The 18,982-nt window shown below is 57.1% G+C and overlaps 8 protein-coding genes across 8 annotated transcripts; 4 read left to right on the forward strand and 4 right to left on the reverse strand.

The window, feature by feature from the left end:
• Window positions 1-250: 250 nt before the first annotated feature.
• Window positions 251-2,240, forward strand: SCHCODRAFT_02607487 (UFD1-domain-containing protein). Its single transcript, XM_003035751.2, has 7 exons — window positions 251-287; window positions 336-376; window positions 427-557; window positions 610-898; window positions 946-1,401; window positions 1,452-1,608; window positions 1,707-2,240. Exons 1-7 carry the CDS (start codon window positions 279-281, stop codon window positions 2,034-2,036), a joined length of 1,413 nt encoding a protein of 470 aa, XP_003035797.2. The 5' UTR covers window positions 251-278; the 3' UTR covers window positions 2,037-2,240.
• A 104-nt stretch (window positions 2,241-2,344) lies between these two features.
• On the reverse strand, window positions 2,345-6,107 carry SCHCODRAFT_02695509 (Piwi-domain-containing protein; the record flags this gene model as incomplete). The annotated part of the gene is made up of 22 exons (XM_050346882.1): window positions 2,345-2,494; window positions 2,550-2,557; window positions 2,613-2,692; window positions 2,744-2,804; window positions 2,856-3,001; window positions 3,053-3,149; window positions 3,205-3,504; window positions 3,559-3,644; window positions 3,701-3,776; window positions 3,824-4,003; window positions 4,052-4,057; window positions 4,114-4,267; window positions 4,318-4,473; window positions 4,524-4,772; window positions 4,822-5,059; window positions 5,105-5,164; window positions 5,211-5,309; window positions 5,358-5,459; window positions 5,509-5,603; window positions 5,655-5,839; window positions 5,961-5,992; window positions 6,043-6,107. 22 exons carry the CDS (start codon window positions 6,105-6,107, stop codon window positions 2,345-2,347), a joined length of 2,625 nt encoding a protein of 874 aa, XP_050203019.1.
• A 770-nt stretch (window positions 6,108-6,877) lies between these two features.
• On the forward strand, window positions 6,878-8,022 carry SCHCODRAFT_02595933 (uncharacterized protein; the record flags this gene model as incomplete). Its single annotated transcript, XM_050344022.1, has 4 exons — window positions 6,878-7,148; window positions 7,205-7,690; window positions 7,742-7,917; window positions 7,972-8,022. 4 exons carry the CDS (start codon window positions 6,878-6,880, stop codon window positions 8,020-8,022), a joined length of 984 nt encoding a protein of 327 aa, XP_050203020.1.
• Window positions 8,023-8,109: 87 nt separating this feature from the next.
• Window positions 8,110-9,625, reverse strand: SCHCODRAFT_01345261 (uncharacterized protein; the record flags this gene model as incomplete). Its single annotated transcript, XM_050341478.1, has 3 exons — window positions 8,110-9,159; window positions 9,195-9,432; window positions 9,493-9,625. The coding sequence occupies 3 exons, from the start codon at window positions 9,623-9,625 to the stop codon at window positions 8,196-8,198; spliced, it is 1,335 nt and encodes a 444-aa protein (XP_050203021.1). The 3' UTR covers window positions 8,110-8,195.
• An 832-nt stretch (window positions 9,626-10,457) lies between these two features.
• Window positions 10,458-13,095, forward strand: SCHCODRAFT_02482998 (glycoside hydrolase family 55 protein; the record flags this gene model as incomplete). The annotated part of the gene is made up of 8 exons (XM_003035749.2): window positions 10,458-10,641; window positions 10,691-10,718; window positions 10,770-10,856; window positions 10,908-11,075; window positions 11,126-11,362; window positions 11,416-12,314; window positions 12,365-12,678; window positions 12,730-13,095. 8 exons carry the CDS (start codon window positions 10,458-10,460, stop codon window positions 13,093-13,095), a joined length of 2,283 nt encoding a protein of 760 aa, XP_003035795.1.
• A 322-nt stretch (window positions 13,096-13,417) lies between these two features.
• SCHCODRAFT_01085466 (uncharacterized protein) lies at window positions 13,418-16,093 on the reverse strand (the record flags this gene model as incomplete). The annotated part of the gene is made up of 9 exons (XM_003034933.2): window positions 13,418-13,593; window positions 13,650-13,801; window positions 13,853-14,223; window positions 14,275-14,645; window positions 15,105-15,278; window positions 15,334-15,446; window positions 15,498-15,621; window positions 15,673-15,850; window positions 15,899-16,093. The coding sequence occupies 9 exons, from the start codon at window positions 16,091-16,093 to the stop codon at window positions 13,418-13,420; spliced, it is 1,854 nt and encodes a 617-aa protein (XP_003034979.1).
• A 606-nt stretch (window positions 16,094-16,699) lies between these two features.
• SCHCODRAFT_02674749 (S13-like H2TH domain-containing protein) lies at window positions 16,700-17,861 on the reverse strand. Its single transcript, XM_003034932.2, has 2 exons — window positions 17,442-17,861; window positions 16,700-17,394 (listed from the first exon to the last, which is right to left on the reverse strand). The coding sequence occupies exons 1-2, from the start codon at window positions 17,487-17,489 to the stop codon at window positions 16,927-16,929; spliced, it is 516 nt and encodes a 171-aa protein (XP_003034978.1). The 5' UTR covers window positions 17,490-17,861; the 3' UTR covers window positions 16,700-16,926.
• On the forward strand, window positions 17,610-18,962 carry SCHCODRAFT_01117963 (XAP5-domain-containing protein; the record flags this gene model as incomplete). The annotated part of the gene is made up of 6 exons (XM_050341050.1): window positions 17,610-17,914; window positions 17,946-18,270; window positions 18,321-18,419; window positions 18,471-18,491; window positions 18,539-18,733; window positions 18,817-18,962. The coding sequence occupies 6 exons, from the start codon at window positions 17,610-17,612 to the stop codon at window positions 18,865-18,867; spliced, it is 996 nt and encodes a 331-aa protein (XP_050203022.1). The 3' UTR covers window positions 18,868-18,962.
• Between the last annotated feature and the right edge of the window lie 20 nt (window positions 18,963-18,982).

An 18,982-nucleotide genomic window follows, 5' to 3' on the forward strand; every position in this document is an offset into this window, starting at 1 on the left:
GCCCTGCTCGAAGTTAGCGAGAGATGTGGACCATTGGTGCAGTTACGCACTTTGTCGTTAAACGCAGCATTGGATCCCACTGTTTTCGTGACGCCCTGCTGGGCCGAGGTAGGTTGCGCGGTCGCCATGGCTGAGGAGAACAATGGGGAGAACGACTTGGATTTTTCGACGCGTCGGTGTCACGCGTGTGTGATGCGACGCCGATTTCCTAATTGGGGACGCGTGCGTCAGCGACGCGCGCCTTGTGCAGGTTGTATCCTACTCTCGCGCACACTGCCATGGATTTTGTGAGTGCACATTCGGAAGGCAGCTTCGTGCGACTGACAGAGCTCCAGTTGAATAATGGCCCTGGAAGTCTCTTCGCCCAACTTGCTGGGTAGGTCATACTCCCTGCTAGTGCTCCTGCGATGCTGAGACTGAGATTAGTGGCGGCGTCCTGCCGGGCATGCCCAGCAGCAGGCGTGCAAACCCGAGACAATTCGATGAATATCTGAAGGCATACAGCGTTGCGATGCTGCCTGGCAGACCTAGAGACAATGTTTCTTACGGTGGAAAGAGTGCGTGGCCTACTGCGATTCATCGTGGCGATGGGTACTGACTGACATACAGTCATCATGCCTCCATCTGCTCTGGCGAGGTTAACTCGCCTTGACCTACAAGACCCGTGGATGTTCCAGCTACGCAATCCAGCGAACCCGGCGGCGTCTACCCACGCTGGTGTACTGGAGTTCATCGCCGAGGAGGGTGTGGTTCACCTGCCATATTGGATGATGAAGACCCTGAGGCTAAACGAGGGCGATCCCATCCGCATCACTGGTACCGAGCTGCCGAAGGGCAAGTTCGTCAAGCTGCAAGCGCAGACCGTACACTTCCTCGAGATCTCGGATCCCAAGGCTGTGTGCGTATACCCTCCTTCCTCGGCGACTTCAGCTAATGCACCACTAGCCTCGAGCAAGCCCTCCGCAACTTCACTGCCCTTACGCAAGGCGACATCATCGAGATTTCCTACAATTCCATAGTTTTCGGCCTACTCGTCATGGAAGCCGTCCCGGGAGGCGAAGGTATCAGCGTCCTGGACACCGATCTCGAGGTCGACTTTGCGCCCCCAGTAGGCTATGTCGAGCCCGAGAGGCCGAAGGCGCCCCCTCCTCCGACGATGGCGTCCAAGCTCAAGATCGACCTAAACTCGGCCTCGCCTGGTTCGTCGCGTCCCGGATCATCCTTAAGCGGCGGCTTCGCGGGTACCTCGACTGGGCAGACAACCTTGAGCAAGGAGGGCGACCAGTGGGAGAGTTTCAAGGGCCGTGGCGAGACGTTGGGCGGTAGGAAGACGAAAGGCAAGGGCATCTCCCATCGCAAGGTCGAGGCGGTCCCTGAAGGGAGCAAGATCATCAAGACCGAGTATGTGGCTTCTTGCTTTCCTTGCAGGATACCTTTTGACACTTTCCCAGCAACCGCAAGATCGTCTCCAATGAAACTTTGGAATCCGGGACGCGCGTACCTGGTCCCCTCAACTTGCCTTTCGGCCAGCTCTTCTTCGGATTCAACGTGCCTCCCTATCAACCGCCTAACGCGCCTGCATCGCCTGGTTCTCCTGGTGCACCATCTGTGCGTATCTATCGCTCACCCTCATCTCGTACGACTTGGCTCGCTGCACCGTTCTATCCTTCAGTCGTGATTCATCGCTAATCCGAACAATCCCACAGGGTGTTCAATCCTTCTCCGGTTCCGGCGCTACACTCAGCGGGAGGCCTGCTCCCGGATCCTCTGCCTCAACCTCTGCGAAGGGCAAGGAAAAGGAAAAAGAGAACACGGAATCCACTGCGCACCAATGGGGAAGCTCGGGACACACGCTTGGTCGGAGTGTCCCGCGCGAGCTTCCGCGCGAATCTGGCCCCGTAGGCGCGGGCGGTGCTCGTGCACCTCGAGCCCCGGTGCGTAACCAGAGCGCGAAGCAGAAGCAGAAGGAGCGGAGCCCGACTCCAGACTGGGGTGTCGATGACGATGAGGATGTGATCATGTACGACAGCGACTAATCGTGCAGTCAGTCGGTATGGCCAGCGCTTTTGAAAGCTGCACAATCCGAATGCGCTCATCATACGGTACATCCTCGCATTGTACACAATACTTATCATGTAACATTACGGCCAAGAGACGTTTCTAGACATGAACGACTGGTTTGCTACAAGTACACTTTGTTTCGTTTCGACTGCAACAAGGATAAAAGGGAAGGTGATGCTACAAGGGACGCGATGGCCAATGCGGTTGGCGCGTCCAGATGAACGGGGTGTCTGTCACTGATGCAAGAGGTGCAAGACAAGTGCGACGATGGCAAGTCACAAGATTACAGGAAGTACATCGTCTGGCCGATGTGCTTCTGGGGCGGCTGGAAGTCAGAGCGCCAGAGCGCCATATCGATGGAGTTGCCGGAGTCGCTGTCGAAGTCGACGTGGGAGTTCGCATTGACGTGGAAGGCTCCGCGAGCGCAGGCGAGCTGCAGGGCACCGTCAGTACAAGATGCAAGACCAGCAGTGCGTGGCAGTGCTCACGTCGGCGTCTATAGGGAATGCACATCAGCTTCAGGCAAAGAAGATAAAGTGTCAAAGGCTTACAGTAGACCGGAGAAGGGATCGACACGGCGCGAGTGGCCTTGGCGTACGTATGGCAGAGATGAAACGACAGTTGCTTGAAGCTACACCTCGTACGTTGGTGAAGACCGAAGATCACTGTGCAAAAAACTCACAGCTCGACATCGAAATCCCGGATATCGTTGTGCAGGACGACGTAGTGCGAGCTACGCGATGCTAGCGTGCGCTCATGAGTACTGCTGAATTAGGCCAATGAACGATACTGACTTCCTTGGATGGCTGAATGACTTTGGAGGAAGAAGTCGCGCGCGAAGGGGCTTTCAAGCCCGCGGTCGGTGACGAAGCCGCTGGGTAGGTTTCCGGTCTTGCCGTCCTCGTCCCGCTTGTCGCTGGGGAAAAACACGACATGGTGTCTATCACAAAGTTATGGTATCGTGATGCAGCGGGTTGAGGATACGACTGACCGCTTGCCAACAACGATGTATGCCACTTCAGGACCGGGCGCGTCAGGCGGTGCTCGTCCAGCGCTTTTGTACTTGTTCAAAGCCTTGTCAACGCCCGCTAGCAGTCCAACAGTGGTCAGAGTCCAATCAAAAATATCAGAGTCCGATCCTACATTTGAAGTCCGCAACCTCTTGCGCGGCCACATTGTGGAACTCCCCTTCACTGATACCATCTCGATAGAACACGACACGTTGCGGGAAGAGCTTGATAGGCAGGTCCTCTCGGTTGTTCATCTTGACGAAGCCCTGGATAGCCCTATACGCGTAATCGCGCATGTTCTCGATGCGCTCCGTTCGCGCGTCTTGTATATCGCTGATTGCGTTGAACCGCGCCGCATCTCTGTCGTGCGAGTAGACGAGGCTGACCATCGAAGGACGCGTCTGCCCAGGGCCAGGATGACTGACGTCGGCTCCTGCAGAAAAGAACCGTGAACAGCCGAAAGGAACGCGATCGGGCAGTGACTTACCTACGATCATGGTCGTCTTCTTTTGCAGGAGGTCCATCACTGGAGACCGAACCTCCGCGCTCATACCACCAAGGCGAGCGTTGAGCCTGTAACAAAAATTTCGAGGCTGAACAAGCGACGACGAAACACATAGCCGACGTACTTGATGCCAACGTTATTGAAATACTGATCGTTCGCTCCCTTCACCTTCGACTCACGGACGCACTGTGTGATCACACCTTCCAAAGCGTAAGCCAAAAAAGATGAGCTGGACATAAACACGTACCGCGGACAATGTCGCCCCAGTGCTTGACGCGCTGGCGAATGCCCTTCGCATTTTGCGGCAGGAATATCAGGAGCAGCGGGGCCTTCTTACGATCCAGCCGGCAATACGCTTCGTCTAGATACTTCTCGGGGTTCATACCATCTCCATTGATTGGATGGCTTATGGCCGGCGGGTCGACGCCTATCGCCCAAGTTTAAGTGTGTCGGAGGCCAACAATAACAGGCTTACCCATGCCTGTCGTAAGGGATGAACGCTAAAACATCTGGCTTTCGAAGAAGCAGGCGACTCACCCAGCTTCTGGCAAGCGTCAGCCAGACGTTTGATGAAGTCGGCCGCGCGCCCGTCGGATATGGCAGGCGCGAAGTTGACTGAAGCCCAGTTGCTCAGGTGGCGTGGTTTAGCAACCCTCTTGCCGACCATGTTCCACGCGCCACCTCGAGGAACCTATCGGAAGGGATGTCAAGCCAGCTTTGCGGCTACGCGGGTGAGCTTACCTCGAAGGGCCGCTTGTGTGGCTGCTGGGCGTAAATCGCAGGTTGATCGTAAAGGAGTGTAGGCGGAGGGAGCATTCTTCCTTGTACTTGCTCTAGCTCTTGACCAATTACCATCCCGGCTGCCTGGATGTACGATGACTGCTGGTAGTGCTGAATCTTTCGAACAGATCAGTACGTCGCCGAACAACGTAGTAGGCAAAACATACAGGAGAGTCGACACCTCCTCCAAGGCCTTTCAAAATCTTGTCTTTCCGCTCTTTAGGCTTCAGGGTGGCGAATTTGACTGTCTGAGCCGTCATATTCTCGTCCAGTTTCCGCTTGTAGAATTGGAAGGGCTTGAGGGTGCAGAGCTCCGCAGGAACGATGACCGGGTTGGGCGCGCTCGGGCCCGTGAGGCGCAATCCGACAATGTCTAGGTAAGCCATCCTATATCCATGCGCGCGATGATAGTGCGACTAACAAACGTTGAGCAACAAGAGGACGCAAGACAGCGCCAGTACTAACCTGAACGGACATGCTTCGCCCTTTCTGGTCGTTATGGAATGTGAAGTGGCCAGCGCGCGGCTCCAGGCCACGAATGATCTTGGTGGGCGCCTTGTTGAATTTGACCGTGATCTGTAAGTTCTTGAGAGCACGGTTGAGCTTCTGGAAGTTCGGATGAGTCTCGGGAATGGCGAGATGCGCGACGTTGTTCGAGCCGATGATGTTCAGCATGAAGTCGATGACGCCGCCTGGGGCGATGCTGCGCGCGCGTCAGTGAACGAAAGGGCCTATCACAAACACGTACAATGGCGCGACAGTCGTGTCGATGTTGATAAGCAAGCGACCAATCGTAGGGCGGACAGACCTGTGGCCTAGTGAGGAAAAACTCCATGCACAGGAGGCGTACGAACTGAAAATATCCTCGCCAAAGCTCGACTGGCGTGCCCTGGAAAACATGCCTATCCTTGCTGGTAAAGTACGCCTTCGCATTGACGGCGGGTTTCATCAAACTGGGGAGCCCTTAGATCGACGAGGAATTGAGGCTACGGAAAGCTTACTTGTTCGAGTGTTGACGAATAATCAATTGCAAGAGGTTGATAACTTGAAAGGCTTGCACGCTTGGGGCGCCTCTATTCTTCTTGATCAGGTCCTCAACGTCCCTTGAAAGGATGATTAGCGATGGGCGCGGATTGACACTCGACAACGTACGCCGTCTTGATACCCGGATGTGCGGTCCTGGTGATGGTGACCCTGTACTCCGCGTTGGGAGACGGCGTGGGGCCGCTGCCCATGTTGACGGATAACTGGGAATGTATGGTCAGGAGAACCGAGGACATGCTGCGAAGCGCGGGCACCCTGCCACTATTCCCTCCGGGCAATGCCAATACATACGGCACGAACAGGAGGCTCATGCCGTCGAACACGCAGTTGACGAAGACCTGAGGGGCGACCTTCTCCTGCAGGCGGTCGATGACACGAATTCGCTTCTCGCTGTGCTTCTCTTCTCGCCATTCTCCTTGCTTGCCACGCGAAACGATCCCTGAGCAGTTTGAGAAACATCGCGCAGGTGGATGTCGAGCCAGCTCACCGACTACAGGTAAAGAGGCGCGAGAATGGTCAGATTTCATGAGCGGCAGTGGGAGAGCAGGAAGCGGGCACACCCGTGTATAGGTAGTACGTCGCGCGAGGAAGTCTAACCGAACTGTCAGTCATGTTAATGGGTGTGCGAGATCCCCAGCTCACTTCTTGATAGCTACATGGTTGGTAAGAACCGTGATTACCCTGACTGGCTTGTCGTCCGGCGCCATGGGAGGCTGTTGTGGCATTGGCGGGTGGTGTGATCCTCTCGACTCTCGGTGCGAAGGGCGGGACATCCTCTACTGATCAGTTTCGTTTATCACCAAAAGCGAGGCAGTCTCAACGAGGGAAAAGAAGGACAGAGCGTTGAAACTGAGTGGAGGGGGAAGTGAAGAAGGAAAGCGGTCGAGCTCGCGGCGTCGGGCTTTTTGGACCGTTGGAGTGATGTCCGCGGTCTGTCAAGCAGACTCAGTGACGACAACGACAGTATACCAGGGAACGTACCAGATGAAGGGAAGAAGGTTGACGGAAAGGGTTGGAAAACTTTTACTTTAATGGACTTGTGAAGTCATCCTTGTTCCTTGGACTTCTGACAGCAGAGGCAAACCAAAGGAGAATAACATGATGATCGTGTTTGGACGCTATGTCTATATTTACGCGGAGGAGTGATGTTGACGCTCAATCGTGAACTGTAGAACAACCTCAGCACCGGAACTATCTGACGCGTAGTTCATGACATACTGATTCTGGTCGGCCAGAAAAGTACCTCACTGGCGATTCTATACTGGCATGAGCTGTCTGCAAGAAGAGATGAGATGGAGAAAGACATGTAGCGCCAATAGCCGCCGGAAAGCATCGTGAGGAGATGGCGGTTGGGAAAGAAGAATATACACGTGTCGAGTTGCCGTTTGGGCCAGAACAAAGCCTTCCAGATGGGGATGGGGCGCATCAGGGCGCATCACCCACGAGCTTTCGGCTGCCATCTTTGTTCCTGTCCGCCATGGCGCCCCCTCAGCGGGTTCCCTCTTCCCCGCCGTCCTCAGCGGAACTGGTAAGGGCTCACATTGCCGTCAGCGCGCTAATGCTCACCCCGCAGCAGCGCTCGCTCGTCCTGGATTACCTCTGCCATAGCGGCTACGTCAACACCGCCCGCGCCCTTGCTCGCGGATGCTCCCCGCGCCTTGACGCAGATGGAGACGAGATTATGAGTGCTACGCTAGACTCGGCGCCCTTACCCGAGGACGCATTGCAGGAAGCGCGCAAACGCGAGGGTGCGTCTTACACAAGCAGTCGGACTTGCAGCGGAACGCTGATCATCGGCCTACAGAGATTCGTCGGCACCTTCTTCTGGGCGAGGTCGACGCGGCGACGGACCTGCTCGCGCGCGAGTTCCCCTCCGTGCTGAGTGGGGAGGGGGAGGCGCCGGCCCCTGCATCGTCACGGTCAACATACGTGCCCCGCACATCGGTCGACCCCGCACACCTCGTGCTCAACCTCCGCATTCAGGCCTTCATCGAGGCTTGCCGTACACGGCCTCCGCCTGGCTCGCCAGATGCAGAGGCGACAGCTTCGGACGCTCCCCAGCCCACCCCGCGGCTCTCCGAGGAAGAACTGATCGCGAAGGGCACGAAGCTGTATGCTCTCGCGAAGCGCCTGCCCAACGCGCGGGACCGGCGCACATACGAGGAAGAGCTCGGCCACGTCTCTGCCTTGCTGCTCTACCGACCGCCCGAGGACGAGCGCTCGCTTGCGAAGTACATGTCGCAGGCACGGCGGGCAGCCGTTGCTGAGCAGATCAACAGTGCGATACTTTGTGAGTCGTGCGAGCGGTATGAGCGTGTGGGATACTGACTGGGAGATGTAGATCGCATGGGCCGGCCGGTGATATCGCGGCTGGAGTACTATACGCGGTATACGTCCACGATATGGTCGTTCATGCACGACCTGCGCATCAAGGCGAAACCTGGTGCACCTGTCCCTCCTACCAAAGCCGCCGACGGAGGTGCTCCTCAACAGGGCAAGGCGACCGTTCCCGAAGAGGTACGCTTTTCTATTTTTCATGCTCACCTTCTCCTTAGCTCACGCCTCGCCTAGCAACCCGTACCTCAGTTCAGCATCCAAGACTTCCTCGACGCCAGGTCGTAGCAAGCTCATGCTCATTCTCGCTTACCCATGATCACAGCCTCCATACTGGGACACTTTCCACTCCTCTCGGATTCATACATCGCACTTCCATTGTACAGCTACATCCACCGCCGCTTCCCATCTTGTATATGAATAACGCTGCCCGAAGAGAGGCCTGTGATGACTATGATGACTTATGACTGTACAATCTCGACGTCGTCCCAGCGTGATTTGTTCACCTTCATGGGGAGCTCGTCGGGGATGTAGCAACCTATCAAGGCCAGTCGCCGGAGCTGTGTCCAGCGTGGCCATTCTATCCTGGTGAGGTCGGCTCGGCGTTCGGTCTTGCTCAGCCAGGTGTTGTGTGATAGGTCGAGATAAATCAATAGTGGACAGACGCCAGGCAGTCGATGCAATAAGATGGGTTCGGGAAGGTTGGTGAGTGCGAGATGGGTGATGGAGGGAGGGAGCTTGAGCAATGCGGTGGGTGTGAGTCGGGCTGACATGAGCACGAGCGTTTGCAGGGGAGGCGTCCCTGTGTCATCGTCGGCGTCCCAATCTTCTGATGTGGCCTGCGCGCGGGCGCTGTCTGCTAATCGGATGACGTGCTCTTCGCGAAGGCCTGCTGCTGGACCAACGACGACGAGTTCGCCCTCGATGTGTCCCTCTACCCCACCAAGCTCCAGCAGTTGCGCGGTAGAGAAAGGCGCATGCATCGCCGCGTCTCTTACGAGCAGCCGTCGGAGATGGCCAGGAAGCAGAGGAGCTACATCCTCGACGATCTCCTCAGGCGTATACAGCGCAAGCAGCGCGCGAAGGCATACGAGGGCCAATGTCGGGAAGCCTTTCGCATGCGAAGGCCCGGGCAGGTGCGCAAACACGTGCGGGAGGCACTTATAGCGCAAGCTCGGCGCACGGTCTGCATCTGAGTTAGTTGACGATCGCGTCCAGCTGCGCGGCGGGGGCGGACCAGACTGGCGCTTCGGCCCTGACCCCGGCGGCGGTGTGCTGGGCCCGGCGGTCGGCTGCGCTGCGGCGTAGTATTCGAGGAAGAAGGGGAGCGTGGGGGCGGCGCGGTTTATGGATGGAGGTGGGGCGCGGCGGACGCGCGAGACGTTCTGCGTGTGGCGGAAGTGTTCGCCGCTGGGAGAATGTGAGCTGGGGAAGGAGGGAAGAGAGGGCAGGAGACGCACCGCAATGCATCCAGCATCTCATTCACGTGTCTGTTTGCGGCATCTTTGGTCGTGTTCGTCGCTCGGAGGGACATGGCGGTTGGGAAAAGGCTTGACAGTTCGGACGAGTGATGATGAATCATGAATAAGGCCTTCCTAATCGGGAAGAAGTAGCTCCGCGCTGTTTGTTCGAATCCCGATCTGTTTGCTCGTTGAGCGCGGACGCAGAGGACTTGGTTGCGCACATCACCGACTGGGTCTATTGGCCAAGTTCATGCTTTGACAGCGCACGCATGTATCCGCCCAGGACCGCTATGACCCATCGCGTTCATCATGAGGTCGAAATTCGGCAGTTTGTCCGTCTCGCTCAATGTTGCACCGTACTCGCCCTCGTGCGACCCTTCGTCTCGACGTGGCGCGCCTATTCGCGCCTTCCGAGAAATGTGCAGCATGGCAGGCTCTATACAAACGATGTTCAGGTGCTGCAGAATCCGACAGATGAGGTAACAATCCCGGGGCACGTCTCTTTGCCCGATGCTATTCAAGGAGGCGGGACCGACGGACGGAACGCAGACCCTTATGAAGACATACAGTTTCTTTCACATGCACGACGAGGAACGCCCTCCCGGCATGCGCGTCGCTTAAAGCGTCCATAAAGGCGCGTCTCGTGAACGCGACGCGTGTTCCTTTCCCGCGGTACCCGCGTACGCAGCGCGATCACGACGCTTCTCTCCTTCCCCCGCCTGCAGAACGGACTCCACCGCAGTCGCTTCTTCATTCAGCGCAGATCTACCGGGCATTGACGCCTAGATTATCGCACCTTGCGCCGCCACATTCGCATCCGCATTCGAGTGCGACGGCCTCAGGAACTGCAGCGTTCACGGCCGCGTACGGACAGCAGCCAAGCGCCCAGCGTCCACAAGCCCGCCTCTGTCTGATTGGGGGCGATTGAGCTCTCGCTCGTTCCGTGCCGAGGTTGGTGCGATTGCACGCGTTCACGCCTTCGCGCGGGCCCGACGGGTGTGCCTGCGGCCAACTGCCCGGGCCTTGCGGGTGCACGCTGAGTCCCATCCTGTTCATGTTCTCTCGAGGACTGCCCTGCGGATCTTCCTTTCCAAGCCCGTTGCGAGCGCCCGCCGGGTCCCTATTCAGCCATGTCATGGCAACCTATATAAGAAGGGCCTGCTCATGCCAAAGTTTCCCCATCTACTTTGGCCTTTGCGCCCCCCGTCATTCCTTGTTTATTCACTTCTATAGCTCGTCGTCGCTGAACGACCGCTAAAAATGTTAGCAGGCATCCTCCTGTTCCCTTTGCTTTCTCTTCTTGCTATGGCCTTCCCGCTGGAGAAGCGCCAATCGGACTCGTTCTGGCTGGAGAGCATCACCCACCAGGGCAAGGCCGCGTTCAACGACGACGCTTCCTACACTGTTTTCCGCAACGTCAAGGACTACGGCGCGGTCGGCGATGGTGAGTAGCGTTGCCTATGCGATGGCGAAGTGCCCTAATACATGTTCAGGTGTGACCGATGATACGGCTGCTATCAAGTACTTCTTTTACCCTGAGAAGTGTTCTATCGTACTAATCTAACTTTCCAGCCGCGCCATCTCTGAGGGCAACCGTTGCGGCGCCTTCACTTGCGTTTCTTCTACTATCACTCCGGCCGTTGTTTACTTCCCCCAGGGGTAGGCGGGATCTGTATCGTAATTCTACATCGGAAACTCATCGGTCAACAGAACCTACCTCGTCACCTCCCCCATCCAGCCATACTACTACACCCAGCTGATCGGTGATGCGAAGAACCTTCCGACGCTCTTGGCGGCTTCCAACTTTGCCGGCATGGCCATCATCGACGCTGACCCCACCGAAGGCGGCAAGAGCTGGTATGTTAACCAGAACAACTTGTGAGTACATTTAGCCTCTCCGTTGCTTTCTAGTCCTGAAATTTACCTAGCTTCCGCTCGGTTCGCAACTTCGTTATCGATACGCGCCAGGTGCCGCCCGCCAACGGCGCGACGGGTGTGCACTGGCAGGTCGCGCAGGCTACCTCGCTGCAGAACATCCGCTTCGAGATGTCTACCGACGCCAGCACCATCCACCAGGGTATCTGGGCCGAGAATGGCTCCGGAGGCTTCATGAGCGACCTCATCTTCAACGGAGGCAAGTTCGGTATGTGGGTTGGCAACCAGCAGTAAGTCCTGAATCACTGTTCGCCTTCCATTCGAGAGTTCATTTCGCCTCCAGGTTCACGGTCAAGAACGTCACCATCAACAACGCGCAGACGGCCATCTACACCATTTGGAACTGGGGATGGACCTACCAGGGCGTCACTATCAACAACTGCGGCGTTGGCTTCGACCTCATGACCGGCGGTACCACTGAGGACACGCAGACCACCGGCGGTCTCGCTATCATCGATGCCACCGTCTCCGACACGCCCGTCTTCGTGCAGACTTCCACCGCCAGCTCTGGCTCCCTCGCCGGCTCCCTCGTCCTCAACAACGCCGTGCTCAACAACGTTCCGACCGCCGTCCAGGTCGCCGGTGGCGCCGTCGTTCTTCAGGGTGGCAGCCTCACCATCGACTCGTGGGCACAGGGCAACGTCTATAGCGGCGCCAACACCGCGCACAGCTTCACCCAGGGCGTCGTCCCCGCCCCCTCGAAGGACGCCTCCCTCCTCGACGGCTCCGGCAAGATCTTCTCGAAGCCGCGCCCGCAGTACACCGACTACACGGCCAGCCAGGTCGTCAGCGCCAAGTCCTCCGGCGCGAAGGGTGACGGCAGCACGGACGACACCGCTGCGCTCCAGGCGCTCTTCGACGCGAACGCGGGCAAGAACATCGTTTTCATCGACCACGGCACGTACGTCGTCACCTCGACGCTCACGATCCCCGTCGGCTCGCGCATCGTCGGCGAGGTGTTCTCCGTCATCGCGGGCAAGGGCGACAACTTCAAGGACCCGGCGAACCCGCAGGTCGTTGTCAAGGTTGGCAATGAGGGCGATGTTGGCACCGTTGAGATCCAGGACATCGCCTTCTCGACTATTGGGCCGGCTGGCGGCGCTATCGTCGTCGAGTGGAACGTCGCTGAGGATGCTCCGGGCTCTGCGGGCATGTGGGATTGCCACATTCGTCTTGGTGGCTGTAAGTCTTTTGCTGTTATGCACGACTTCATTTGCTTACTTTTTTCTCAGCCAAGGGCAGCAACCTCCAGGTCGGCAACTGCCCGGCAGGCAGTCACAACGAGGAGTGTTACTCCGCGTACCTCGCGCTGCACCTCACCCCCAAGTCGACCGCCTACCTCGAGGGTACCTGGGTGTGGAACGCTGACCACGACCTCGACGACCCCGCGGAGGGCCGTATCACCGTCTACTCTGGCCGTGGTATCCTTTCCGAGTCCGCTGGTCCCGTCTGGATGATTGGCACTGCGTCCGAGCACCATGTCATCTACCAGTACAACCTCCACGGCGCGAAGAACCACTACCTCGGTCTCATCCAGACTGAGTCGGTACGTCGCCCTTCTCTATTTCCGTATCGCATAACGCTGACTCTTTTGCAGCCTTACTTCCAGCCGAACCCCGCCGTCCCGGAGCCCTTCACCATCAACTCCGACCTCGGTGACCCCTCCTTCCCCGCCGACCTCACCTCCGCCTGGGCCCTCACCATCTCCCAATCCGAGAACATCTTCGTCTTCGGGGCCGGCCTGTACTCCTTCTTCGTCGACTACACGCAGGAGTGCCTCGACACCTGGAACTGCCAGTCCCAGATCGTCAACGTCGAGTCCGCGGGGAACACGAACATCGCGATCTTCCAGCTCAGCACCGTCGCGACGACGAACCAGCTGAGCGTCGACGGCGTCGGCGTGATCTCGCAGGCGGACAACCGCAACGGGTTCGCCTCGACCGCGACCGTGTGGACCCTATGAGCAGCGCCTAGGGCCCGCGCGATTTATACATAACTTATTCTGTTGTGCTTTCTAGCGGCTACCCACTCACGACCTCTCACGTACACGTATTTAAATAGGTTTTGGTGTACTGCTTAGCGTCTCTGTGCTGGTCTTTTGTTTCGGAATACAAGCGCGAATTCACTCTTTCAGAAAACAAGACCGATGACTGATTATCAATTTCATTGCTGTGGATCGTCTTCACCCTCTATCCCGTTTCTAAAAGAGGGCTGACTACTGAGGTTGGCTCAGCATGTCGTGCGAGCTGCCTGAGGAGGTCTCGGGAACACTCCACACACTCCCCTCAGTCGCTAGAAAGCCATTCGGCCTCGTCGCGCGCGTCGATTTGGTCGAATAACGAGCCCAAACTAAAACTAGGGATCCAGAGATCCTCTGCCCTAGGAGGCTGAGTGTGCGAGTATAGCAGTGACGAAACTCCGCGCGCGGATAGTACATGCGACTTCCGCAATTCGCTCGAGGCTGAAGAATGAGCGGTGAGATGCTGCGTAGGGGGAACGTCGACAGAAGTCACGCACTGAAGGTCCTCTTTGTCTGAGCAGTTCTGGCCACCGGATGAGCGTTGCCGGTTGTATCGCCACCGTCGGGTTCGACTTCGTCATTATCGAGATTGACTGGCGTCGCCTTCCCCTCTACCTCTTCCTCGTCGTCTTGGTCCATGTACGCAAACCTTCAGTAGAACTTAGCTTGAGATCCCGGGTGTTGAGAAATGATCACGAACACGTTCGACCAGCTCTTGCCGTCTAGGAAATCCTCCTGTTCTGCCTCGGGTGTCAAAGGCAGGAAGAAGTCCCAATAGAAACCATTGGGGCCACTCATGCCAGAGTCAATGAACTCGTCGTGCATCTCCCAAAGAGTGGGATCGTCCTCAATGTACAATCTCAAATTTTTCTCCGACTCGCCCAAGCTAAGGTAGGGGTGTTTCTCGACCTGCCCCCCCTGCTTGCGTGCATCGCTTGTGACGTGTTCGTCGGATGTGGAGGGCGAGTTTGGCTTCAAGTTCAAGACCTTGAGCAGGGCCTCCTCGGTCATTTCAGCCTCGACATTGTCAATGGCTCCGCCACCAAAGAATTCCAAGTCAAGAAGAAAAAGCTACGATTGGACGTGAGGAACATGCACATCGATTTCTGCCGGAGTACTCACTCGGAGTTGGCCTTTCAGATCCTTTAACGTTACGCCGTTGCCAACGCTGGCCGAGAGCTTGTAAACGACCTTCGGCTCTCGCGATTCTTTCCCGGGCTCGCCACTGTTGAGCAGGAGAGCGTCGAGGGGCCCGTCTTTCAGCCTGCGCTTGCAAGCAATTAGACTAGGAGGATAGAGAATCGGCATCGTCAATAAGGTCTTGGAGGGGTCTGCAAGAAAAGGAGACGAGGGTTGGTGGCGATTGAAGAACAGTGCTGCTGCTTTTATATCGCGGCGCTTCGCGTTTGTGATCATGACGTGGATCGAACGGCCCGCGTAGGGCTTTGTGTACAGGCAAGCGAACGCTGGAGGTCTGTGCATGTCGCTGCCACCTATTGCCAAAGGGGGAACAAAAAACTGCACCTCGTTGGCGCAACACTGTGTTGTTCGCAATGGAGAGTAGGTGGAGTCGTCGATGCATGTTTGCTGGACCGATATGAGGGTGGTTCACGGCGGTGTCGTGTCTTGCAGAAAATAGCGCTGCTCTGTTGAGCAACGCACCTGCGCATGCACGACGCTGCCAAAGCGCAAAGGCATGAAAATATCGTTGCGCCCCTGATAAAAGCAACACCGGGTCAGTACAATCACTCGAGACTGAAAGGACACCAACAGACCAAAGGAGATTATCGGAGGCTCTATGGCACAACAAATGCGTTGAAGTAAGGACAGAGGAAAGCATAACAAGGGACATTCATTTCACAGTACACGGATGTCCGGGAGTCTATTCAATAAATACACATGAAGTGTTCAAAGGGGTAGGGAGGTTACTCAGAAGCGACGAGCTTTCATACCAGGCTTGCTGTAATCCTTGATAAGGTCAGCAAGTTCGGCTGCTTCCGGATCTTCCTCCGCGACGCTGAACACAGACGCGGTCGAGAAATCACGCTGAAGCTTCTTCGGCGCGCGCGCAGAAACCTGGGTCTCATACAGATCGTTGTCCTCCTCGTCGGGGTAGTCGATATCGTCTAGAGTGGAACGGTAAGATAACAAGTAGACGGCGCAGTGGAAAGAGCCACGCACCCTCATTGTCCTCGTCCATGTTGTCTTCCTGGCCGAGGAATTCGTTGGCCTCTCCATGACCGTAGCCTTCGGGGATGGCGAAGTCAAACTCGTCGGTGTCCACCTCGCCGACACTGGTTTTTGAGTGAGCCAGAGAACACGGGCGGGGAGATCGAGGCACGTACACGGTCGCCCAGGACTTGCCATCGAGGAAGTTCTCCTGGCCAGCCTCCGCGATGTGGGGGACGAAGTAGTCCCAATGATCGCCGTCCTTGCAGTCCATGTCATCGGACTTATCCAGCGACTTGACTGAAAAGAGCGTCAGTGAAAGGTCAGGGTGCGGCGATGCCAAGCACATACTGTACTCGTCGGTCATGGTCAGATACTGGTATAGGGGGTCCTCGCCCTGCTTACCCGCCTCGTTGGCGGAATGCTCCTCGGGTGACAGAGGAGCAACCGTCAAGGCCTTCAGCAGGTCGCCGTCCGCCATGTCGACATCCTGAACACCACCAAACGTGTCCTTGTTGATTGAGGCAAGCTGCGAAGGATTGAGAACGGTAGACTCAGCAGCCACTAAGCCACTCACGCTAAGCCTCTCCTTCAACTCGGCCTCGGTCAGCTGGCCCTTCAAGCTGCCGGCGCGCTTGTAAACGCCTCCCTTGTTGTCGCGCGTCTTCTTCTCCTGCGTGCCACTCTCAAGCACAAGGGCATCGAGTGGGTCGTCCTCCCGTTTGCGCTTGCGCACGATGAAGCTGGGGGCTTTACCGAGGGGCTTCGGCATAGTGAAGTAGATGAACCTAGTGTGAGTGATGGGCAGGGAGGTGGATGGTTCGGTGGCAAGGGATGGAAAGCCCTGCAGCGACCTTTATAGACTCTATGCCTCGGGGGCCATGGCCACGGAGCGGAGCTGCCGGTCTGCGCACGGCTTTGTGACTGAATAGAACAATGGAAGCCTGCATATCGCTGCCATCGGTTGCCAAAAGGGGAAGAAATATGCAGACTCATGAGCGCGCCATGCACTCTCTCCCGTTGATGAAACACCATACAAGCCAATTCATATTGTCGTCGGAGCGTTTGCAGAAGCCGTGACTCGGTGTGCGCGGAGTTTTGCAGGTAGGTTTATGACCGGCGATGTAGGGAAAGTCAGATCAAAGGACGTCGAGGCTTGACAAAGAGCGTCCGCTCAGTGAAAGCAGGTATACGGCGAGCGCAATGTACGTGCTTGGCGTCGGCTCAGCACGAAGAGACTAAACAAACACGCTGCGACTGATTTACTGTACAGCGTGTCAGCTTCAGCTCGAAGTTAGCCATTGGAGGAAGCACCTTCGGTGGTCTGCGTCAGGTCTTGTACCGTCTGTTGACCATGACTTGCTATAAGGATAGATTGATGGCGAGAGGTGAACGGCGAATCCTTAGCGCCAGCAGAAGCCGGACGACGAAGTAGCTGTCTCACCTTGGAGGGCGTGCGGGCTATGGCAGTGGGAAGCAGCTTTGACATACCTTGAGTCGGTCTGCTGGCTCGCAGGCCACTTTGCGCAACGGTCATTTAAGAGGGGAAAACATGAAGGGGGAGAGCAAAGTAGCATTGACCAGAGCAAGACGACTGCAAGCATTCTACCACCGGTCGAGCTGGTTGAGCTTCTTCGCCGTCTTCGCGTTCGACTGGGTGTTCTGTCCGCGGACCGGCAGGTGCATCGCGTGCCGCAGACCGACGTACGAGCCGATCATACGCTGGTGCGCAATGTTCTCCCGAATCTCCCTCCTCAGCTCCGACTCGATGCGCAGGTTGTACAGCGGGTCCTTCTGCCGCGCGCCCTGAAGCTGGCGCACCTGCTGCCGCCTGCGGAGTTTCGCCTCTGCCTCGGCCATGTTGGTCTCCGGCGGCGGGGCCTTGTAGAAGGGGTCCGCGAGCGGGAGCTTCGGCGCGGGAGGCGAGGTCTGCGGTGAGGAGAGGAAGGAGGCCAGCTGGGTGATTTGCAGCGGCGTGAGGTTCTTGACGCGGCAGCGGTCGTGTATCTGCAAGCGCGCGCAGATACGGTGCGCGGTCTTGCGCCCGACGCCGTAGATGTTTGTTAGCGCGAACTGCAAGCTGGTCAGTTAGGTTTCCATTGCTTGTATTGTCCACGCACCCTCGCAAAATGATGGTCATTGAGGGGGATACCGAGGACGTGGACCATGGTCGGTGCGCGTCGGCGGCCTCGGTGGCGGCGGAAAGAGAGTGAGGGATCGCGGCAAAGTCCGATCGGCGCGCGGATGGCGCTCGCCCGTTTTGCACACCCGTCCTCCCCGCCATCACCATGTCCAGCAGCAAGGCCGAGGGCCGCCGCGAGGACGCGCTCGTCAAGCAGCGCGAGCGCATGCGCAGTGACTTCGAGCGCCAGAAGCAAAACCTTATCAACGAGACCGAGAAGGCGCGCCCCTCGGTGCAGCGCTTCGTCGGGCAGAATGACTCCATCGAGGAGGTGCTGAAGCACTCGACCGTCGGCCTCGTCCACCTCGAGGACTTTCAGCAGAAGAAGAAGGAGCTGCAGGAGGCGAAGGCGCGCGAGGCGGCGCGGTCGAGCGAGCTCAAGTATGCATCCAATTGTGCGCGTGCGGGGCCGTGACTTACATTGTGTGGAGAATATCTTTAGGGATGAGACGAAGAAGTCCAAGAAGCGAAAGAAGGCTACCAAATCGACGCTCTCATTTGCTATGGATGACGAGGAAGAGGGGGAGGGTGCAGACGCTCAAGTGAAGGATGGGTCCGAGGAGCCTGCCCCGAAGAAGGGAAAATTCCGCAAGAACCCCAACGTCGATACGTCCTTCCTACCCGACCGCGATCGCGAAGAGGAGGAACGCCGAGAGCGAGAGCGCCTCCGGAGAGAATGGCTGGAGAAGCAGGTGCAGCTGAAGCAGGAAGACATCGAGATCACCTACTCGTACTGGGACGGCAGTGGACATCGTAAGAGCGTCGTTGTAAGTACATCACTCTCATGCTACGGTTCCTTGCCTAATGCTCCCCGTAGTGCAAGAAGGGCGACTCTATCAGTACCTTCCTCGAGAAGTGCCGACAGCAGTTCCCCGAGTTGCGCGCTGTCAGCGTCGACAATCTCATGTATGTGAAGGTGAGCAGCCCCATCATTCGCCAGGTGCGAGCCCTACTAACTCTCTTATAGGAAGACCTGATTATACCTCATGTACGGCAACATTCATTGATACCGTCTCTCCCACTGACATTCCGTAGCATCACACTTTCTACGACTTCATCGTCAACAAGGCCCGCGGCAAGTCCGGCCCTCTGTTCAACTTTGACGTCCACGACGATGTACGGCTGCTCGCCGACGCCACGAAGGAGAAGGACGAGTCGCACGCGGGTAAGGTTGTCGAGCGTAGCTGGTATCAGCGCAACAAGCACATCTTTCCGGCGTCCAGGTGGGAGGTGAGTGTCGGCCTCGAAGCTGCATATGTCTTCAGCGCCTTGTTCACTTCTGTATTGGGACATTGGCTAACTCGTGCGCGCAGGTCTTCGACCCGGAGAAGAGCTACGGCAAGTACACGATATCTGGCGTGTAATTGGGAATCGCTGGCCAGATGTCTGCTACAGACTTTGGATACCGCTGTCGTTAGTCGCTCTGATCTAGCGCAATGAATTGCAATTCTTGGTATTCATTCTGCTTCGAAAAGTTTG

The sequence above is a fragment of the Schizophyllum commune genome (assembly GCF_000143185.2).
Source record: "Schizophyllum commune H4-8 unplaced genomic scaffold SCHCOscaffold_1, whole genome shotgun sequence".
Lineage (NCBI taxonomy): Eukaryota > Fungi > Basidiomycota > Agaricomycetes > Agaricales > Schizophyllaceae > Schizophyllum > Schizophyllum commune.

Bases quoted from the DNA above. Each gene is read 5' to 3' on its own strand.
- SCHCODRAFT_02607487 (XM_003035751.2), top strand. The intron at 377-426 runs GTAGGTCATACT...GACTGAGATTAG, and splicing joins CTCTTCGCCCAACTTGCTGG to TGGCGGCGTCCTGCCGGGCA. The intron at 899-945 runs GTGCGTATACCC...ATGCACCACTAG, and splicing joins ATCTCGGATCCCAAGGCTGT to CCTCGAGCAAGCCCTCCGCA.
- SCHCODRAFT_02674749 (XM_003034932.2), bottom strand. From the start codon at position 17,489: ATGGTCCACGTCCTCGGTATCCCCCTCAATGACCATCATTTTGCGAGG. The intron at 17,395-17,441 runs GTGCGTGGACAA...ACCAGCTTGCAG, and splicing joins ATGACCATCATTTTGCGAGG to TTCGCGCTAACAAACATCTA.